General features: G+C 44.2%; 1 protein-coding gene across 1 annotated transcript in view; it reads left to right on the forward strand.

Annotated features, from left to right (window-relative positions):
- Window positions 1-5,692, forward strand: part of LOC119332997 (ABC transporter G family member 51-like) — an 11,682-nt gene extending 5,990 nt beyond the window's left edge. Inside the window, exons 13-24 of the mRNA XM_037606047.1 lie at window positions 59-215; window positions 299-394; window positions 717-841; window positions 913-1,245; window positions 1,325-1,615; window positions 1,693-1,776; window positions 3,252-3,385; window positions 3,495-3,722; window positions 4,245-4,416; window positions 4,492-4,579; window positions 4,717-4,883; window positions 5,117-5,692. Of these exons, the coding sequence (XP_037461944.1) occupies window positions 59-215; window positions 299-394; window positions 717-841; window positions 913-1,245; window positions 1,325-1,615; window positions 1,693-1,776; window positions 3,252-3,385; window positions 3,495-3,722; window positions 4,245-4,416; window positions 4,492-4,579; window positions 4,717-4,883; window positions 5,117-5,383 (2,142 nt within the window). The 3' untranslated portion in view covers window positions 5,384-5,692. The remainder of the gene's footprint in view (window positions 1-58; window positions 216-298; window positions 395-716; window positions 842-912; window positions 1,246-1,324; window positions 1,616-1,692; window positions 1,777-3,251; window positions 3,386-3,494; window positions 3,723-4,244; window positions 4,417-4,491; window positions 4,580-4,716; window positions 4,884-5,116) is intronic.
- Window positions 5,693-20,012: the final 14,320 nt, after the last annotated feature.

Here is a 20,012-nt window from a genome sequence, read left to right on the forward strand (position 1 = left end):
TCCTTATTGGTTGATATATTAAATTTCCGTCTTTCCCTTACTAATATTTTTATACCAGGTTTCAAGTTATATGAACAATACAATTGGAACCAATGTACTTCTTGCACATGATCTGGGGACACAGAATTACTGGTACTGGATTGGGGTTGGTGTTTTATTGGCTTACGCCCTCTTGTTCAATGTTTTGTTTACTCTTGCGTTGGCATACCTTAACCGTAAGTACTGAAATGAAGTAATTCATAAAATCACATTTTGCGGCAGCCATTTTATTTTTCTAACTTAAGAATAAAACTTATAGCCCTTCAAAAGGCACAGGCACTAATCCTGGCTAACTCCGAGGAATCCAAAGATTTGAAAATTGCCGGTGCTACCTCCGATAGAAACACAACTACAGGTAATTTCATGATTTATTAGCGTGACTTGATTTTTCTTGTTCAAGGTACAACTGTTATTCCTAGTGATAGTTCTGGAGTCAATTTAGATTCTTTTTTGTTTATGTTCTTTCTTCAGAGTATGTGTTCTACTTTCATTTTATCTCAGTGAACAATATAATCACTCATAAATGATATCATATTTGATTTGGTTAACTATTAATATTCTAGCCTTCTGCAACTTGAGAAGATTTACACTATTATTATTATTATTATTATTATTATTATTTCAACTTCATAACTTATATAGTAACAACTAAAATTTATCTATGGATGAATTTGCAGAAAAATGTAACAGGACCAATGTGCTTGAAGTGAGCACTGAAGGCACCAGAAGGAAGGGGATGTTACCATTTCAACCCATAACCATGACGTTCCACAATGTCAACTATTTTGTTGACATGCCAAAGGTTACATGCAAAATCTCTATATTGTGAATACATTTACTCTTGTGCCTGAGCTAAACCAGAATTTCATATAGGAAATGCAAGCAAGAGGAATAACTGAAAAAAGACTGCAGTTGTTGTTTGAAGTAAGCGGAGTATTTAGGCCACGTGTCCTGACTGCACTCGTTGGCTCAAGTGGTGCTGGAAAGACAACACTTATGGATGTTTTAGCTGGCAGAAAAACTAGTGGGTGTATAGAAGGTGATATCAAGATTTCTGGCCATCCAAAAGAACAACAAACCTTTGCTAGGATAGCGGGATATGTTGAACAAAATGACATACATTCACCACAAGTAACAGTTGAAGAGTCCTTGTGGTTTTCATCAGCCTTACGGCTTCCAAATGACATAAGTAGAGAAACAAAAAAGGTGTGTCTTTTGTTTTGACACAATCTTAATGCTCTAGAATGTTAGTTCTTTTTTATACATACTTGTAATTACCCTGCAGGCATTTGTTGAAGAAGTCATGTCATTGGTAGAGCTGGATGAATTGCGACATGCATTAGTAGGGAAACAAGGTTCTAGTGGACTTTCAACGGAGCAAAGGAAGCGTCTTACAATAGCTGTTGAACTAGTTGCAAATCCATCCATTATTTTTATGGATGAACCTACATCTGGTTTGGATGCACGAGCAGCTGCCATTGTGATGCGCACTGTTCGAAATGCTGTTGATACCGGACGAACTGTCGTCTGCACGATACACCAGCCAAGTATCGATATTTTTGAATCATTTGATGAGGTTTGCACGCATTCCATTTTTTACCGACCATTGCTTATTGTTCCTATGTGTTGAAGGTTCTCAACCTTTTCTTGCAGCTACTACTTTTGAAACGAGGAGGTCGAGTAATATATGGAGGTTCACTTGGTGTTAACTCAATAGATATGATTCATTATTTTCAGGTACCCACAGCAATTGTATTGTTTCTTTATTAACCGCAGGATCAAAGATTAAGTCTAGGTGGGAAGGGGGGGGGGGTTACATAATTTCATTGGCAAGTTTTAACCTTTCTATTTCTACTCACCTAGAACAACCTAAACAAGCAACTGATTCAGATTGCAGAAGAAAGAACTTGCAAGAAAGTAGACAGTGAGAGAAAGGAATAGCAAACACGAGTATGTTTTCCTAAGGTTCCGATTGTTGGCCGCAATCCTAATCGTTGGTGAAGATTTAGATACAAAGTCCAAAAGCCACAAAAACAAGTCTTCGGCTAGCTTGGCCACAAAGGCCTAGACCACCAAGCTCTTCTCCACAAAGGACCTTACTAGCCCACAATTGCAACCACTAAGGAGGCCTCACCTGGGGTTATTCTTCATGTAGAAGGCGATCACCAGGTCATGTACAAACTCTTGTTTCCTTCACTCCTTTAAGGCTCTCAAGTGACTCATAAGTCATAACCATCTAGGGGATGCGCATACACCCTTCCAAGAGTAATAATCAAATGGTACGTGGTCTTCAGAATTAGTTCTAACTCGCACACTTAGCTCTTCCATACAAAGTGATATGTGGTCCATTTATTAAAAGTTGGAAACCTAACCATTGAAACAGTACAAATGAACTAGCCTAGAAGTACTGGATGGAAAATCCTGTAGGTACAGGACACATTCAATATTTTGAATCGGCCAGATGGGAAGCATATTTCCCGTATACCGGATGCAAGAAGCTTGGAGGTACCAGACAATGGTATCGCTAATCTCTGGCGAAGGAATAACTTGTTCCGAAGTGCACGAGAAAATAGAACTCGGAGGTACCATGACTATAATAAGTATTGGAGTGGAGTTCTTGCAGCAACGGCAAAGTTCCAGCTCGGAAGTGTTGGATATAGTTGAACTCGGCGGTACTGGAGCTAACAGAGATTGTATGAAATGGATCAAAAAGCTCGAATCAAAGGCTCAGAGGTGCTGGGGTAAATAACTCAGCAGTAACAGGATAGACTAAGGAAAATTGGTTAGCTCAGCTGGATCAGTCTATTCGGTAGTACAGGAAAGAAAAAGTTTGGAGGTACCGGGAAAAGAAAAAAAATGGAGGAATGGGGTGATATAGTGGAAACTTTGGGATATGGCTTAGCAGCCTCTTGGAGTGAATTTCATCCCTAGATAGTTTGCACATGCCTATCTTGTTCACCACTTGTTTTAGCAATTGTTTTCTTGATCAGTAATAATTTAAGTAGAAGCCTGCAATATTTGTTTATGAAAAAATTGACCATGTGCCTGATTAGTGTCCATGTACATAGGAGAAACTTCTTCTTTTCTTAAGAATTGGGTATCTAGACTTACTAAAAAAACAAATTTCTATCTATGTTTGATATGCAAGCTTGATGTCGGTAATATTTTGTCTTCAACTTGTAATATTTCATATATTTGTCTGGGCCACACAGGGAATTCCTGGAGTCCCTCCCATACGCGAAGGCTACAACCCAGCAACATGGATGCTTGAAGTGAGCACACAAGCGTGTGAAGAAAGGCTTGGTTTAGATTTTGCAACGGTGTACAAGAACTCAGATCAGTTCAGGTGATTCCTGCTATATTTAATAAGTTCCACCAACTGCAATTCTTGTGTTCCACATAATGTTTTGCAAGTGTTCAGAACAGGATTTACAGATCTATCTGTTACACTGTAGGAATGTGGAAGATTTAATAGAAGAACTAAGTGTTCCGGATTCAGGCTCAAAACCTTTAAAGTTCACAACTGAGTTTTCACACGGTTGTCTTACTCAATTTGGAGTATGCCTACGTAAGCAAGGCCTTATTTACTGGAGAAGCCCTGAGTACAATGTCGTGAGATTGTTTTACACAGCAATAGCTTCTCTTATATTTGGTTCAATATTTTGGAACGTTGGGATGAAGAGGTAAATTTTCAGCAAATAGTTTTCTACAATGTTTTCTTATCCGTGTTTCCTTCAGATAAATGTGATCCACATGAATACTTATATATTCCATGTCATTAGTTTGTGTCTCCAACAATTCTGCGTTTTCCCCTTTAAATTGTGTATAATGAAATTAGAAACAGAAATAATTTGAAAATTAGTAATTCTGCATCTGATAGAAAATTAGGTAATATGTTTTTCCTTTGAAAAAACAGTATATTATAAAATTAGTAACATGCGATGTAGAGGAGAAGTGGAGTTAAGGTGGGGTGAAGCTCTTTCAAACACCTCCTATATTGTTCAGGTGAACATGTTATCATTAGATTTTCCATGAAAAACATTTTTTCGTAATATATATTTTATTTTTATTAAAAGAGTAACATCAAAGGTTCTTGTTGGAACACTACGTGTCCAAAACCTGATGTGGTCTTGCATTTCGAATATCTGATACAAGTTTGAAAGTGTGTTTTTAGTTTGTGTCACTAACATAAAATAATTTTGCAGAGAAACAACCGGGGATTTGTATCTTGTAATGGGAGCTTTATATTCGGCATGCCTATTTCTTGGAATAAATAATGCCTCGTCAGTACAGCCTATAATTTCCGTTGAGAGAGCAGTCTACTACAGAGAACGGGCTGCTAAGATGTACTCATCATTCCCATATGCAGCAGCTCAGGTTTGCTAACCTTTTTCTAGCATCCATTTTGGTTGCTGGAAAATCCTGTGTCTAACAATTGCATGAAATCTTCAGGGCCTTATAGAGATACCTTATATTGCGACTCAGACACTAATATTCGGTCTCATCACTTACTTCATGATCAACTACGAGAGGAACCTAGGCAAGTTCTTTGTCACCCTCGGAAAACCATTCTCCATTGAAGTGCAGGGCAATATGCATGCTTGTTGGGTTATTTATGTTTTAGTGCAGCTTTCCCCATTTGTATCCTGATAAAAGAAACCTGTCTTGTAACTGCAGGGAAATTGCTCCTTTACCTCCTTTACATGTTCCTTACTTTTACCTACTTCACATTCTATGGGATGGTGGCGGTAGGTTTGACGCCAACACAATCAGTGGCAGCAGTGGTAGCCTCAGCATTTTACTCCTCATGGAATCTTTTCTCTGGGTTCCTAATTCCCCAATCTGTAAGTTGCTAAAAGCACCATAACATTTTTCTTCAGTTGTTCTTTTGAGACAGTTTGTAACCATCTCTAGCTAGTTGAAAAATGCTCCTCATTTTCCACAAAATGATGAAATGGCGAGAAAATCTTCGTGTTAGACAAATTGTTTTGATTATCATAAGACTGATACAGAAGATACATTAGCTTTTGAGCTATGCGATATTTCTCTTCTGATGATTATTTTCTCCCCCTTCCAGAGAATACCACGTTGGTGGATCTGGTTCTACTACATCTGCCCAGTGGCCTGGACCCTGAAAGGCATCATTACATCGCAATTGGGAGATGTCGACACGAGGATCGTGGGTCCTGGTTTTGACGGGACAGTCCAACAGTTCGTCCAGCAAAACCTGGGATGTGAACAGGGGATGACGGGTGTCACTATTGCAGTGCTCATTGCCTTCTGCGTCTTATTCTTTTCAGTTTACGCGCTTTCTATCAAGATGCTTAATTTCCAAAGAAGATAACTGCCCTCTGTATACGAGACATTATAATTTCAAGGCTGGTGTCGACACCATACTCTGTTTCTTGGTGGTTTGCAAATACTAGGTGGATGAATCACCAATGAAGTTGGTACTACGTGCTGTCTGAAGAAAAGGAAGGAGACAAACAGTTGGTAAAGGTTACTACAAGTGTACAGCGAGATGCAAATTAGAAATTGCGTGGAATGTACGTACATGCATGCTGTGTATTTTGGAAGGATGGTAACGTTTAATCTTTCTGAACATATTATGAAAAATTTCATGGTTAGGGTGCCATGGACCATGGTACGACAACTTCTGTTTTCTTTAAAACATCTGTTTTCTTTTTTTTTTCTTGAATACGCGAGTGTGTGTATCATATTATATAGATATTGTTCGCCAGGTCGTCCTTGCAAAAACGCACGTGAGCAAGATGTGCTCCAGTGTCTCCACTTCTTGGTCACAAAATAGGCAGTAGTCGTGATGTGGCAGGCCTTGCCGCACCATGCGATCCACGCTCAATCCTCGGTTTTTCATCGCAATCCACAGAAAGAACCGGGGTCGCAACGGGCCTTTAGATTTCCATGTGAATTCCACTATTGGAGCTACCGCTCTCCCAGCAAACCTGACGGCGTATGCCGAATGGACGTAGAATCTGCCCAACTCGCAGCCCAACATAGCTGCAATCATGTCCTTCTCTTCGTCTGAACAACAGATCGGCATGGGAGACATTTTTTGGATGTTCACTCGTAGCCCGGATGCAGCCCCAAACATGTCCAGAATTACAGCGCAGGCCATCATCTCAAGCCCAGCCGGCTTCAGGAAGATGATCACATCATCTGCGAAAATAGAGACCCCGGTGTTTCAGCCCTGCCCGCGACAGGGGCGCCAGGCAGCCCGGCTCCATTGCCATGGAAAACAAGCGATGTAGGGGCTCCACGATGATGATGAAAAGCATCGATGACAGTGGGCCTCCTTGGTGAAGCCCTTTGAAGTTGAAGATGGGGGCACCTGGTATCCCATTCACCAAGATCCTCGTCGACGATGTGCCTAGGAGCCCCATGATGAAAGGCAGCCATCTCCTACCAAAACCCATGGCATGTAGCATTTCCAATAGGTATGGCCATTGCACTATGTCAAATGATCTGGATATGTCCAACTTAAGCATGATTGCATGATTCCTCATAGCATGGAGACACCTCGCTGTGCTCTACACAAGCATGGAATTTTCATGCAACGATCGGCCCTTTACGAAGGCACTCTGATGTGCCCCAATGAGGCAAGGCAGCTCATCCCCCAGCCGGCAACTTAGGACTTTGTCAAATAACTTGATGGCTCCACGCACCAAGCTCACCGGCCGGTAATCATAAATATCCTATGTGCCCGCTTCTTAGGCAGAAGTGTGACCAAAGCTTTGTTGACTGAGGGTAGTCCCCTCATGTCTCCACGGTAAAACAGGTGGAACGCCTTCATGAGAAGCTCTTTGATAATCTCCCAACAGGTCACGAAGAAACGACCCGTGAAGCCATCCGGGCCCGGGCCTTGTCGAGTGGCATACCTTTGATAGTTCTAAGGACCTCCTTCTGAAAACGGATCCGCCAGGATGTGAAGGTCCAACCTTGGCAAGTCAAGTGCCTCAAGGTTTAGGCCATGCTCCCGTGGTGCCACAGAGCCGAGCAATGAGCTATAGTCTACAACCAAGTTCAGGCTCTCCTGTCCCTGATATAATTGCACCATTTTACCTCAGGGTCATGATCATGTTCTTGTGCTGCCTATGCTGGGCATGCTGATGGAAGAACCAGGTATTGGCATCCCCATCCTTGAGGTGCAGAAGCCTCGATTTCTGCCTTGCGATGGTTCTCTCCAGGGACGAGCAGCCGAGCAGCTTCCTCTTTAGCATTATACGCAATTCAATTTCTGTCATGCTTAGATCACAGGTATCCATAGCCCCGTCCAGATGCGAATTAACTTCAAGGGCGATGTCAATCTGCAGGCGCACGTTGCCGATCCACTTGGCACTCCACCGTTGTAGCCCCTTGGCGGTGGCCCATAGCTTATCTTTAAATATCTTGTATGGGTTCCCCAAGGACTGACAAGAGTTGCACCCCTGCTAAACCGTCTGTAGGAAACCAAGCACCTTGGGCTAAAACGATTCAAATTTGTACCTCTTCCTGAAACAAAAGTCCGCGTTGAGGTCTATGAACAAAGGGAAATGATCAGAGAAAGATGAGGTTTGGTGAGGAGATTTGACGCATATAGATTGTCCCACGAGTTTTTTGCTAATACATGGTCGATCTTCTCCAAAGTAGCTCGAGCCCTTTCATTAGACCACGTGTAGTGTGACGCCTCCGATTCAATCGTACACTAGTCATACACGCAAATGTGTACAATTAAGATCAGGGACTCACGGAAAGATATCACAACACAACTCTAGACACAAAATAAAATAATACAAGCTTTATATTACAAGCCAGGGGCCTCGAGGGCTCGAATACATAAGCTCGAATACAAACGAGTCAGCGGAAGCAACAATATCTGAGTACATACATGAGTTAAACAGGGATGCCTTAAGAAGGCTAGCACAAAAGCAACACGATCGAAGAGGCAAGGCCTCCTGCCTTGGAGCATCCTAACTACTCCTGGTCATCGGCGGCCTTCACGTAGTAGTAGGCACCCTCGATGTAGTAGTAATCGTTGGTGGTGACGTCTGGCTCCTGGACTCCGTCATCTGGTTGCGTCATCCAAGAAGAATGGAGAAGGGGAAAAAAAGGGAGCAAAGCAACCGTGAGTACTCATCCAAAGTACTCGCAAGTAAGGATCTACACTACATATGCATCGGTGTCAATGAAATGGGCTGTATCTGTGGACTAGACTGCAGAATGCCAGAAGAGAAGGGGAAAACCTAGCCTATCAAAGACTAGCATCTTCAAGCAGCTCCAAGCATCTTGCAGCATTCAGAAGAGTACAGAGTAGCATAAAGTAAAGTAGTAGTAGTGTTATCAACCTCGGCCAGAGATCCTTTCTCGACTCCCTGCGAGAAAGCAATCCCAGAGCCATACTATCCAGTTATCGCCTCAAGTATCCAGTTCTAGTTGTATCGATCGGGATACAACTCCAAGTGTCCGTTACCGTAGGACAGACTATCGATATATGTTTTCTTCCCTGCAGGGGTGCACCAACTTACCCACCACGCTCGCTTAACTTCGACCGGACACACTTTCCTGGGTCATGTCCGGCCTCGGCCAAACAATATGCCGCAACCTGACCTAGACTTAATAGAGAGGTCAGCACACCGGACTAAACCTATGCCCCCAGGGGTCTTCGGCCATCGCCCCGGGAACGCCTGCACGTTGCATGGGCGGCCGGTGAGTAGACCTAGCTACCTCCTTAAAAAGGCAAGTGCTTACGCAGTCCAACCCGGCGCACGCCGCTCAGTCGCATGACGTCTATTAAGTTTCGGCTGATGCATACGACGCAGAACGCCCATACTATGCTCACGTGATGGTTAGTGCTATCAAGCCATAGGCCCCTCGGATCAAATATCCAAATCGTAGCGGATTAGGAGCACACGGTAATGAGCAGAGAATCACGGTCGATGTGACCCCGTCGCCCCGTCTCAAGGACTTGCGACAAGGGCTAAGAATGCCCGGCCACGCCTCGTAAGTATCTCGCGGGCACCTTCCAGGTTAACCCGACTCCACATCACTCGCAAATAAGCTCGCGCGGGTACCACTCAGGGCCAACCCGTCTTTAGTAACATGGTTCAGTGTAAAGTCATAGTAACCATAGTAACTGTGCGTCTAACACCAAGGGGAACCCTGAGGAACCACTCTTGATGGATTCTACTCGATGTAATCATCAAGGTGAACGTAAGAGGAACCACCCTCGAGGTTCACACTTGAGGGGTTGCACGACAGAGTCGTATCGGAACTGGTTAAGGAGGAAATCACCCTTGATGACCACGACCGAATAGCTACACTATAGAGATCTCATCAGGAGTGATGTATGAGGTGTCACCCTTGGCACTCGATAGTAACTCTGCAGAGTCGTACAACTAGGGGGGGTGATGTGTGGTGTCGGGGCCTGGACGTCGATCATGTTGATCGAGTCATCGAAACTAAAGCGGGGCAACTGGGACAAGGTGGCGGTCACAGATGGATCACTAACCAACCTATACTAAGCAGTTAGGATAAGCAGGTAAGGTACAACAGCAGGCTATGCATCAAAATATGAGCAATCAAATACAGTAGCAAAATCTAATGCAAGCATGAGAGAATGGAATGAGCGATATCGGGATGATCAAAAGAGGGGCTTGCCTGGTTGCTCAGACGAGAAGGAGGGGTCGTCGGTGACGTAGTCAATCACAGGGGCATCAGCAACGGTCTCGGGGTCTATCAAAGAGAAGAGGGGGAAGAATAAGTAAATACAGAGCAATCAGATGCATAACAGGACAACAAGCAGAGCTAGACGTGATCTAACGCGGTGCTACATGATACCGGCGAAGGGGGAGAACATCCGGGAATGTTTCCCCGGAGTTTAGCATTTTAGACAAACGAACCGGAGGGGGAAGGTTGCATGTTCGCTATGCTAGGGATGCGTGGCTGACGAATGGACCGCATATTCGGATACGTCTCGTAGTTCTGACCAACTTTCATGTATAAAACTTTTTCATCCGAGTTACGGTTTATTTTCTATGATTTTTCAAAGTTTAAACATTATTCTGAAATTAATAATAATAAATCTAAAAAGGATTTATTGCATCAGCAAGACGTCAGGGTGACGTCAGCAGGTCAACAGGTTGACTAAGTCAAACCTGGCACATGGGGCCCATCTATCATTGACCTAACTAATTGAGCAGGTTTAATTAGACTAGCCTAGTTCATTAGGATGATTAAACAAAATTAATTAACTAATTAATCAATTACTATTTTAATTACATTTTTATCTCCTTTTTTCTTTTTACAGGGGTGGGCCCCATAGGCCAGTGGCTCAAACGAGCCACTCGGGCGTTGGACTAACGGGGCGGGCGCACCCGCCCGAACGAGGGGACGCTCCAGGGGTCGGCGTGGCGCCGACACTATACGCCGGAGCTGGTCGCGGGGAGGGGCGCGGCCGTAGGCGAATGCAGCGCAGGCGGGCGGCGGGAACGGCAGGGCTGCACGGGCATGGGAGGCAACGGCCAGCGGGGCCGGCGAGCAGGGTCAAGGCGGCGCGTGGCGACGGTAGCAGGGGAGCAGCTGCAGCGTTGGGCGAGCTGCACCGGCAGCAGGGAGGCCAGCCGGAGGCGGGGCGCGGTGCACGTGCTGGGTGTGACGCGGACGCGGGCGGAGCGCGGCAACAACGGCGGCCAACGCAGGCAGCAACAGAGCAGCGCAGGTGAGCACGACACGAGTAGCAACGGTAGCGGGGAGTGGCAAGTCGTCATGGGGAGGCAGGGCACAGCCCTGCGTAGCCGCGACCAGGCAGGCGCGCGTGGACGGGGAGGTCGGGGTTCGGCGGACGCGCGCCGGTAGCGCAGGGGCGCGGCGAGGGCGTGAGGAGCGCGGCGGCCGGACACGATCACGGCGACACGACAGCGAACAGAGGAGGGTTCTAGAAGGTAGCGGACGGAGGGGCCTCACTGACCCTGTAGATGTGCAACAACGTGCTCGGGGAAGGGTCGGAGCTGCGGATCCAGCGACGGGGCGGCGGGCGGCGGGGCGCGGTCGTCAAGGCGCATCGAGGTCGAAGGCGGAGACGGGCGGTGCTGACAAACGGCGACGGCGAGGTGGGCACCGGGCGTCGAGCGACGACGATGGGCGTCCACGGGCGCCAGGGGCAGGGAAACGCAGTCGAGCCCCGATCCAGAAGGGGATCGAGGGAGTGGGGGAGTGTGTGGGGGAGTGGGGGGTTAGCGGTTTAGGTCACGGGGATGGAAAGGGTTATACTGGGGCGCCGGGTGGGCCTGGTGGGCCGGCCAGCTGGGCCTGTCCCTGTGGCCTTACGCCCAGGGGCAGGAGGGCCTTTTCCCTTTCTTTTTATTTCTTCTGCTCTTTTCCTTTTACAGAAAATGCTTTGCAATATTTGAGTTGCCAAAAGGATTCTGTAAAATGTGGGACTTGGCCATATAATTATATTGTAATAGTTGGCACTGCCACAAAAGACTGTGAGGCTTTTGAAAATAGTTTGCAACTTTTATAATTTAAAAAGGAATTTAATATATATTGATTTAGCCACCATTTTAAATAGTTTAGTGCATCTAGACACTTGACAAAAATGTTGGTTCACTACCAGTATTAGTTATGGATTATTTGACACATGATGAACATTTTGGTTTTCATGTTTGAGCAAATATGAATTTTTGACTTTAGATTGGATTTGAATTTGAATTGTGATTTGGATCAAGTGAAGATTAGCAACAGTAATGTGATGACATGGCACCATTAACAGGGGATTATTGTAGCATGACACTGGGGGTGTTACATGTAGCGTCACCCGTTAACATAGACCTCCTTGAGTTCCAAGTTATTTATGTTGGTTCTGAATCTAGATATCATTCGTCGATTGACTAGGTTGTTGCTTTTATCCTCCGAGTTCACAAGGTAGTTGAAGTCGTCGGCGATCATCCACGGCTCCGCATGCAGCTCGCGTATATTCATCAGCTCTACGTTCGGGCCATAGACCCCAGTGAGCCACCACGGCTCAGCCCCCATTGGTTGGACAGGCCCTGATAAAGTGTTATCGATGCAGTGAGGATTCGACGGACTAACCAACTGCAGGTCCCAAGCTATCAGGATTCCTCCACGGGTCCCCGAGGCCGGCAGATAGTGAAAGTTCGAACATTTATTACCCAAGCATTGCTTGACAATGTCACTTGTTACAACCTCCACTTTAGTTTCATAGAAATACACAATGCGAGGGTCCGCCTTGACCACAGTTTGGAATATTACTTTGTGACGTGCGGGATTATTCAGACCACTGACATTCCACATGAGCATTCTTAGAGGTTGTGCAGCCATAGGAATAGGCCACAAGCTATACCACAGGCGGAGAGGGATTAGCTTCGATCCTCCCAGCCATCTCCACCTTTGAGTCATGCATTGGAGCTGCTGGGGATTCCCACCCAAACAAGGTCAGCACCGCCGCGATCTACTAGTCCGTGAGAGGGTTGTCAAACATGCGGCTGTACGCCTCCAGAGCTGCATCATCGATTATATCCCCTTCATGAGCTAGATAGATCTTCCGAATGAAGATCTTTTGTTGTTTGGTCGCCGACGTGCCATGACTAGCCCCCCTCGCTATTCGCACACTCCAGTGTGGTGTGGTGACGGTGAGCTACCGGCACTGTCTGGACCGCTTACCTTTAGGCAGCTCACGGGTGGGGGGAACTGGCAAGAGAGGTGACAGCTCGCGCTTCGCGTGGGTGCAGAGTGCGTCCAGACGTGCAGAAGCCTCTGATTGGGTTCATGGGGTCATCATTCCCGCCTGCCCAGTGGGCTCACCTAGCCCCTCAACCATTGCTGCGGAGACACCCTCAGACGGACTTACAGGAATGTGTCCCAGTCCTAGCACCGAGGCCGCTGGTTTGCCATCCACGAGTTATCAGCCAACCTAGGGTGGGCATGTGTGGAAGATCAACAGGAATCCACATCATTAGGAGAATGATGTGATGGACAAAACCCATCCGTTAGGTTAGCATATTGGCCGTTCAGTTTTATTGCTATTGCTTTCTTCATGTCATATACATATTCCTTTGACTATGAGATTATGCAACTCCCAGATACCGGAGGAATACCTTGTGTGCTATCAAACGTCACAACATAACTGGATGATTATAAAGATGCTCTACAGGTATCTCCGAAGGTGTTTGTTGGGTTGGCATAGATCGAGATTAGGATTTGTCACTCTGAGTATCGGATAGGTATCTCTGGGCCCTCTCGGTAATACACATCATGATAAGTCTTGCAAGCAATGTGACTAATGAGTTAGTTACGGGATGATGTATTACGGAACGAGTAAAGAGACTTTTCGTTAACGAGATTGAACTAGGTATGAAGATACCGACGATCGAATCTCGGGCAAGTAACATACCGATGACAAATGAAATAACATATGTTGTCATTATGGTACGACCGATAAAGATCTTCGTAGAATATGTAGGAACCAATATGAGCATCCAGGTTCCGCTGTTGGTTATTGACCGGAGAGGTGTCTCGGTCATGTCTACATAGTCTTCGAACCCGTAGGGTCCGCATGCTAAATGTTCGATGACGATTTTGTATTATATGAGTTATGTGATTTGGTGACCGAATGTTGTTCAGAGTCCCGGATGAGATCACATACATGATGAGGAGCCTCGAAATGGTCGAGAGGTAAAGATTGATATATTGGATGATAGTATTCGGACACCGGAAGTGTTTCGGAATGTATCGGGTGCATATCGGAGTACCGAGGGGGGGAGGGGGTTATCGGAACCCCCCGGGGGAAGATATGGGCCATATGGGCAATAGGAGGGAGGCAGGCCAACCCACAAGGGGTGGCACGCGCCCCCCAAGGGAGGAGTCCGAATTGGACTAGGGGAGGGGGCGGCGCCCCCCTTTCCTTCTCCTTCTCCCTCTCCTTCACCCTTTCCCCCTCCGATAAAAGAAAGGGGGGGGGGGGGCGAATCCTTCTAGGAGCCCAAGTGGGACTCCTCCCACTTGGGGCGTGCCTAGGGCCGGCCTCCTCCCCTCTCCCTCCTTTATATACGGGGTTGGGGGCGCCTCTAACACACATCAATTGTTCCAAGCCGTGTGTGGCGGCCCCCTCCATAGTTTACTCCTCCGGTCATATTATCGTAGTGCTTAGGTGAAGCCCTACACAGATCACTTCACCATCACCATCACCACGCCGTCGTGCTGATGAAACTCTCCCTCGACACTTTGCTGGATCAAGAGTTCGAGGGACGTCATCGAGCTGAACGTGTGTAGAACTTGGAGGTGCCGTACGTTCGGTGCTTGATCGGTTGAATCGAGAAAACATTTGACTACATCAACCGCGTTAAACTAATACTTCCGCTTTTGGTGTACGAGGGTACGTGGACACACTCCCCCCTCTTGCTGCTATGCATCTCCTAGATAGATCTTGAGTGAGCGTAGGAATTTTTTTGAAATTGCATGCTACGTTTCCCAACAGTGGCATCTGAGCCAGGTCTATGCGTAAATGATATGCACGAGTAGAACACAAAGAGTTGTGGTTGGTGATCATCATACTGCTTACCACTAACGTCTTATTTTGATTCGGCGATATTGTTGGATGAAGCGGTCCGGACCAACGTTACATGACCACGTTCATGAGACCGGTTCCACCGACAGACATGCAACTAGTTTTGCATAAAGGTGGCTGGCGGGTCTCTGTTTCTCCTACTTTAGTTGAATCGAGTTTGACAGCGGCCGGTCCTTGTTGAAGGTTAAAACAACAAACTTGATAAATCACCGTTGTGGTTTTGATGCATAGTTAAGAACGGTTCTTGCTAGAAGCCCGTAGCAGCCACGTAAAATTTGCAACAACAAAGTAGAGGACGTCTAACTTGTTTTTGCAGGGCATGTTGTGATGTGATATGGTCAAGACATGATGTGATATACGTTATTGTATGAGATGATCATGTTTTGTAAAAGTTATCGGCAACTGGCAGGAGCCTTATGGTTGTCGCTTTATTGTATGAAATGCAAACGCCATGTAATTGCTTTACTTTATCACTATGAGTTAGCGATAGTTGTAGAAGCAATAGTTGGCGAGATGACCATGATGCAACGATGGAGATCAAGGTGTCAAAGCCGGTGACGATGGAGATCATGACGGTGCTTTGGATATGGAGATCAAAGGTACAAGATGATGATGGCCATATCACGTCACATATTTTGATTGCATGTGATGTTTGTCTTTTATGCATCTTATTTTGCTTAGTACAGCGGTAGCAGTACAAGATGATCCCTCACTAAAATTTCAATGTATAAGTGTTCCCCCTGAGTATGCACCGTTGCAGCAGTTCGTCATGCCGAGACACCATGTGATCATCGGGTGTGATAAGCTCTACTTTCACATACAACGGGTGCAAGACAGTTTTGCACATGCATAATGCTGGGGTTAAACTTGACGAGCCTAGCATGTACAGACATGGCCTCGGAACACTGGAGACCGAAAAGTTGAGCGTGAATCATATAGTAGATATGATCAACATAGAGATGTTCACCATTGAAAACTACTCCATCTCACATGATGATCGGACATGGTTTAGTTGATATGGATCACGTGATCATTTAGATGACTCGAGCGATGTCTATCTAAGTGGGAGTTCTTAAGTAATATGATTAACTGAACTTAATTTATCATGAACTTGGTCCTGATAGTATTTGCATATCTATGTTGTAGATCAATAGCTCGCGTTTAGCTCCCTTTTTTATTTTTGATATGTTCCAGAGAAAACTAAGTTGAAAGAAGATAGTAGCAATGACGCGGACTAGGTCCGTGATCTGAGGATTATCCTCATTGCTGCACAGAAGAATTATGTCCTTGATGCACCACTAGGTGACAGACCTATTGCACGAGCAGATGTCAACGTTATGAATGTTTGACAAGCTCGGTATGATGACTACTTGATAGTTTAGTGCACCATGCTTTACAGCTTAGAACCAGGACTTCAAAAACATTTTTAACGCCACGGAGCATATGAGATGTTCCAAGAGTTAAAATTGGTATTTCAGATTCATGCCCGTGTTAAGAGGTATGAGATCTCTGACAAGTACTTTGCCTATAAGATGGAGGAGACTAGCTCAACTAGGGAGCATGCGCTCAGAATGTCTGGTACTACAATCGCTTGAATCAAGTGGGAGTTAATCTTCCAGATAAGATAGTGATTGACAGAGTTCTTTAGTCACTATCACCAAGTTACTAGAACTTCGTGATGAACTATAATATGCAAGGAATAACAAAAACAATTCCCAAGCTCTTCACGATGCTGAAATCAGCGAAGGTAGAAATCAAGAAATAGCATCAAATGTTGATGGTTTAACAAGAACACTAGTTTCGATAAAAAGGGCAAAGGAAAGAAAGGGAACTTCAAAAAGAATGGCAAGCAAGTTGTCACTCCCATAAAGAAGCCCAAAGCTAGACTCAAGCCTGAAACTGAGTGCTTCTACTGCAAAGGAAATGGTCAATGGAAGGTATATTTGGTGGATAAGAAGGATGGCGAATAGAACAAAGGTATATTTGATATACATGTATTGATGTGTATTTTAATAGTGTTCATAGTAGCCCCTGGGTATTTGATACATGTTCAGTTGCTAAGATTAGTAACTCAAAATAGGAGTTACAAAATGAACAGAGACTAGTTGAGGGCAAGGTGACGATGTGTGTTGGAAGTGATTCCAAGGTTGATAAGATCACCATCGCATACTCCCTCTACCTTCGGGATTAGTGTTGAACCTAAATAAATGTTATTTGGTGTTTGCGTTAAGCATTAATATGATTGGATCATGTTTATTGCAATACGGTTATTCATTTAAATCAAGAGAATAATTGTTGTTTTGTTTACATGAATAAAACCTTTTATGGTCATACACCCAATGTAAATGGTTTATTGAATCTCAATCGTAGTAATTCACATATTCATAATATTGATGCCAAAAGATGCAAAGTTAATAATGATAGTGCAACATACTTGTGGCACTGCCATTTTGGTCATATTGGTGTAAAGCGCATGAAAAAACTCCATGCAGACGGACTTTTGGAATCACTTGATTATGAATCATTTGATGCTTGCGAACCATGCCTCATGGGCAAGATGACTAAAACTCCGTTCTCCGGAACAATGGAGCGAGCCACTGACTTATTGGAAATAATACATACCGATGTATGCGGTATGATGAGTGTTGAGGCTCGTGGCGGGTATCGTTATTTTCTGACCTTCACGGATGATTTGAGCAGATATGGGTATATCTACTTGATGAAACACAAGTCTGAAACATTTGAAAAGTTCAAAGAATTTCAAAGTGAAGTGGAGAATCATCGTAAAAAGAAAATAAAGTTTTCACGATCTGATCGCGGATGCGAATATTTGAGTTACGAGTTTGTACTTCATTTAAAACTATGTGGAATAGTTTTACAACTCACGCCACCTGGAACACCACACTGTAATGGTGTGTCCGAACGTCGCGTAACCGTACTTTATTAGATATGGTGCGATCTATGATGTCTCTTACCAATTTACCGCTATCGTTTTCAGTTTATGCATTAGAGACAACTACATTCACGTTAAATAGGGCATTGTCTAAATCCGTTGAGATGACACCATATGAATTATGGTTTGGCAAGAAACCTAAGCTGTCGTTTCTTAAAGTTTGGGGTTGCGATGCTTATGTGAAAAAGTTTCAAACTGATAAGCTCGAACCCAAATCAGAGAAGTGTGTCTTCATAGGATACCCAAAAGAAACTGTTGGGTACACTTTCTATCACAGATCCGAAGGCAAGATCTTTGTTGCTAAGAATGGATCCTTTCTAGAGAAAGAGTTTCTCTCGAAAGAAGTGAGTGGGAGGAAAGTAAAACTTGATGAGGTAATTACATCTTCTCTTGAATTAGGAAGTAGCACATCAGTGAAAACCGTTCGCATGATGCCTACACCAACTAGAGAGGAAGCTAATGATGATGATCATGAAACATTGGATCAAGTTACTACTAAACCTCGTAGGTCAAGCAGAGCAAGTTCCACAGTAGAGTGGCACGGTAACCCTGTTCTGGAAATCATCATGTTACTAGACCATGATGAACCTACGAACTATGAAGAAGCTATGATGAGCCCAGATTCCGATAAATGGTTTGAGGCCATGAAATCTGAGATATGATCCATGTATGAGAACAGAGTATGGACTTTGGTGGACTTGTCCAATGATTGGCAAGCCATTGAGAATAAATGGATCTTCAAGAGGAAGACGAACACTGATGGTAGTGTTATTATCTACAAAGCTCGACTTGTTGCAAAAGTTTTTCGACAAGTTCAAGGAGTTGACTACGATGGGACTTTCTCACTCGTAGCGATGCTTAAGTCTGTCCGAATCATGTTAGCAATTGCCGCATTTTATGAAATCTGGCAAATGGATGTCAAAATTGCATTCCTTAATGGATTTCTTAAAGAAGAGTTGCATATGATGCAACCAAAAAGGATTTGTCGATCCTAAAGGTGCTAACAAAGTGTGCAACCTCCAGCGATCCATCTATGGACTGGTGCAAGCATCTCGGAGTTGGAATATACGCTTTGATAAGGTGATCAAAGCATATCGTTTTATACAAACTTATGATGAAGCCTGTATTTACAAAAAAGCGAGTGGGAGCTCTATAGCATTTTTGATATTATATGTGGATGACATAGTATTGATTGGAAATAATATAGAATTTCTAAATAGCATAAAAGGATACTTGAATAAGAATTTTTCAATGAAAGACCTCGATGAAGCTGCTTATATATTGGGCATCAAGATCTATAGGGATAGATAGAGACACTTAATAGGACTTTCACAAAGCACATCCCTTGACAAGATTTTGAAGAAGTTCAAAATAGATTAGTCAAAGAAAGAGTTCTTTTCTATGTTGCAAGGTGTCAAGTTGAGTAGGACTCAAAGCCCGACCACGGCAGAAGATAGAGAGAGAATGAAAGTCATTTCCTATGCCTCAGCCATAGGTTCTATAAAGTATGCCATGCTGTGTACCTAACCTATTGTGTACCTTGCCATGAGTTTGGCAAGGGGGGTACAATAGTGATCCGGGAGTAGATCACTGGATAACGGTCAAAATTATCCTTAGGTACCTAAATAAGACTAAGGAAATGTTTCTTGGTTACGGAGGTGACAAAGAGTTCGTTGTAAAGGGTTACGTCGATGCAAGCTTTGACACTGATCCGGATAACACTGAGTCTCAATCTCGATACATATTGAAAGTGGGAGAAATTAGGTAGAGTAGCTCCGTGCAGAGCATTGTAGGCATAGACATTTGCAAAATACATAAGGATCTGAATGTGGCAGACCCGTTGACTAATCCTCTCTCACAAGGAAAACATGATCACACCTTAGTACTCTTTGGGCACTAAACACATGGCGATGAGAACTAGATTATTTACTCTAGTAAACCCTTTGGGTGTTGGTCACATGGCAATGTGAACTATTGGTGTTAAATCACATAGCGATGTGAACTTGATTATTCACTCTAGTGCAAGTGAGAGACAGAAGGAAATATGCCCTAGAAGCAATAATAAAGTTATTATTTTATATTTCATTATACCATGATAAATGTTTATTATTCATGCTAGAATTGTATTAACCGGAAACTTGATACATGTGTGGATACATAGACAAAACACGATGCCCCTAGTAAGCCTCTACTAGACTAGCTCGTTAATCAAAGATGCTTAAGTTTCCTAACCATAGACATGTGTTGTCAGTTGATGAACGGGATCACATCATTAGGAGAATGATGTGATGGACAAGACCCATCCCTTAGCTTAGCATATTGATCATTCAGTTTTATTGCTATTGCTTTCTTCAAGTCATATACATATTTCTTTGATTATGAGATTATGCAACTCCCGGATACCGGAGGAATACCTTGTGTGCTATCAAACGTCACAAC

This window comes from Triticum dicoccoides, chromosome 7A (genome assembly GCF_002162155.2).
Source record: "Triticum dicoccoides isolate Atlit2015 ecotype Zavitan chromosome 7A, WEW_v2.0, whole genome shotgun sequence".
In the NCBI taxonomy this organism is placed as follows: Eukaryota; Viridiplantae; Streptophyta; class Magnoliopsida; order Poales; family Poaceae; genus Triticum; species Triticum dicoccoides.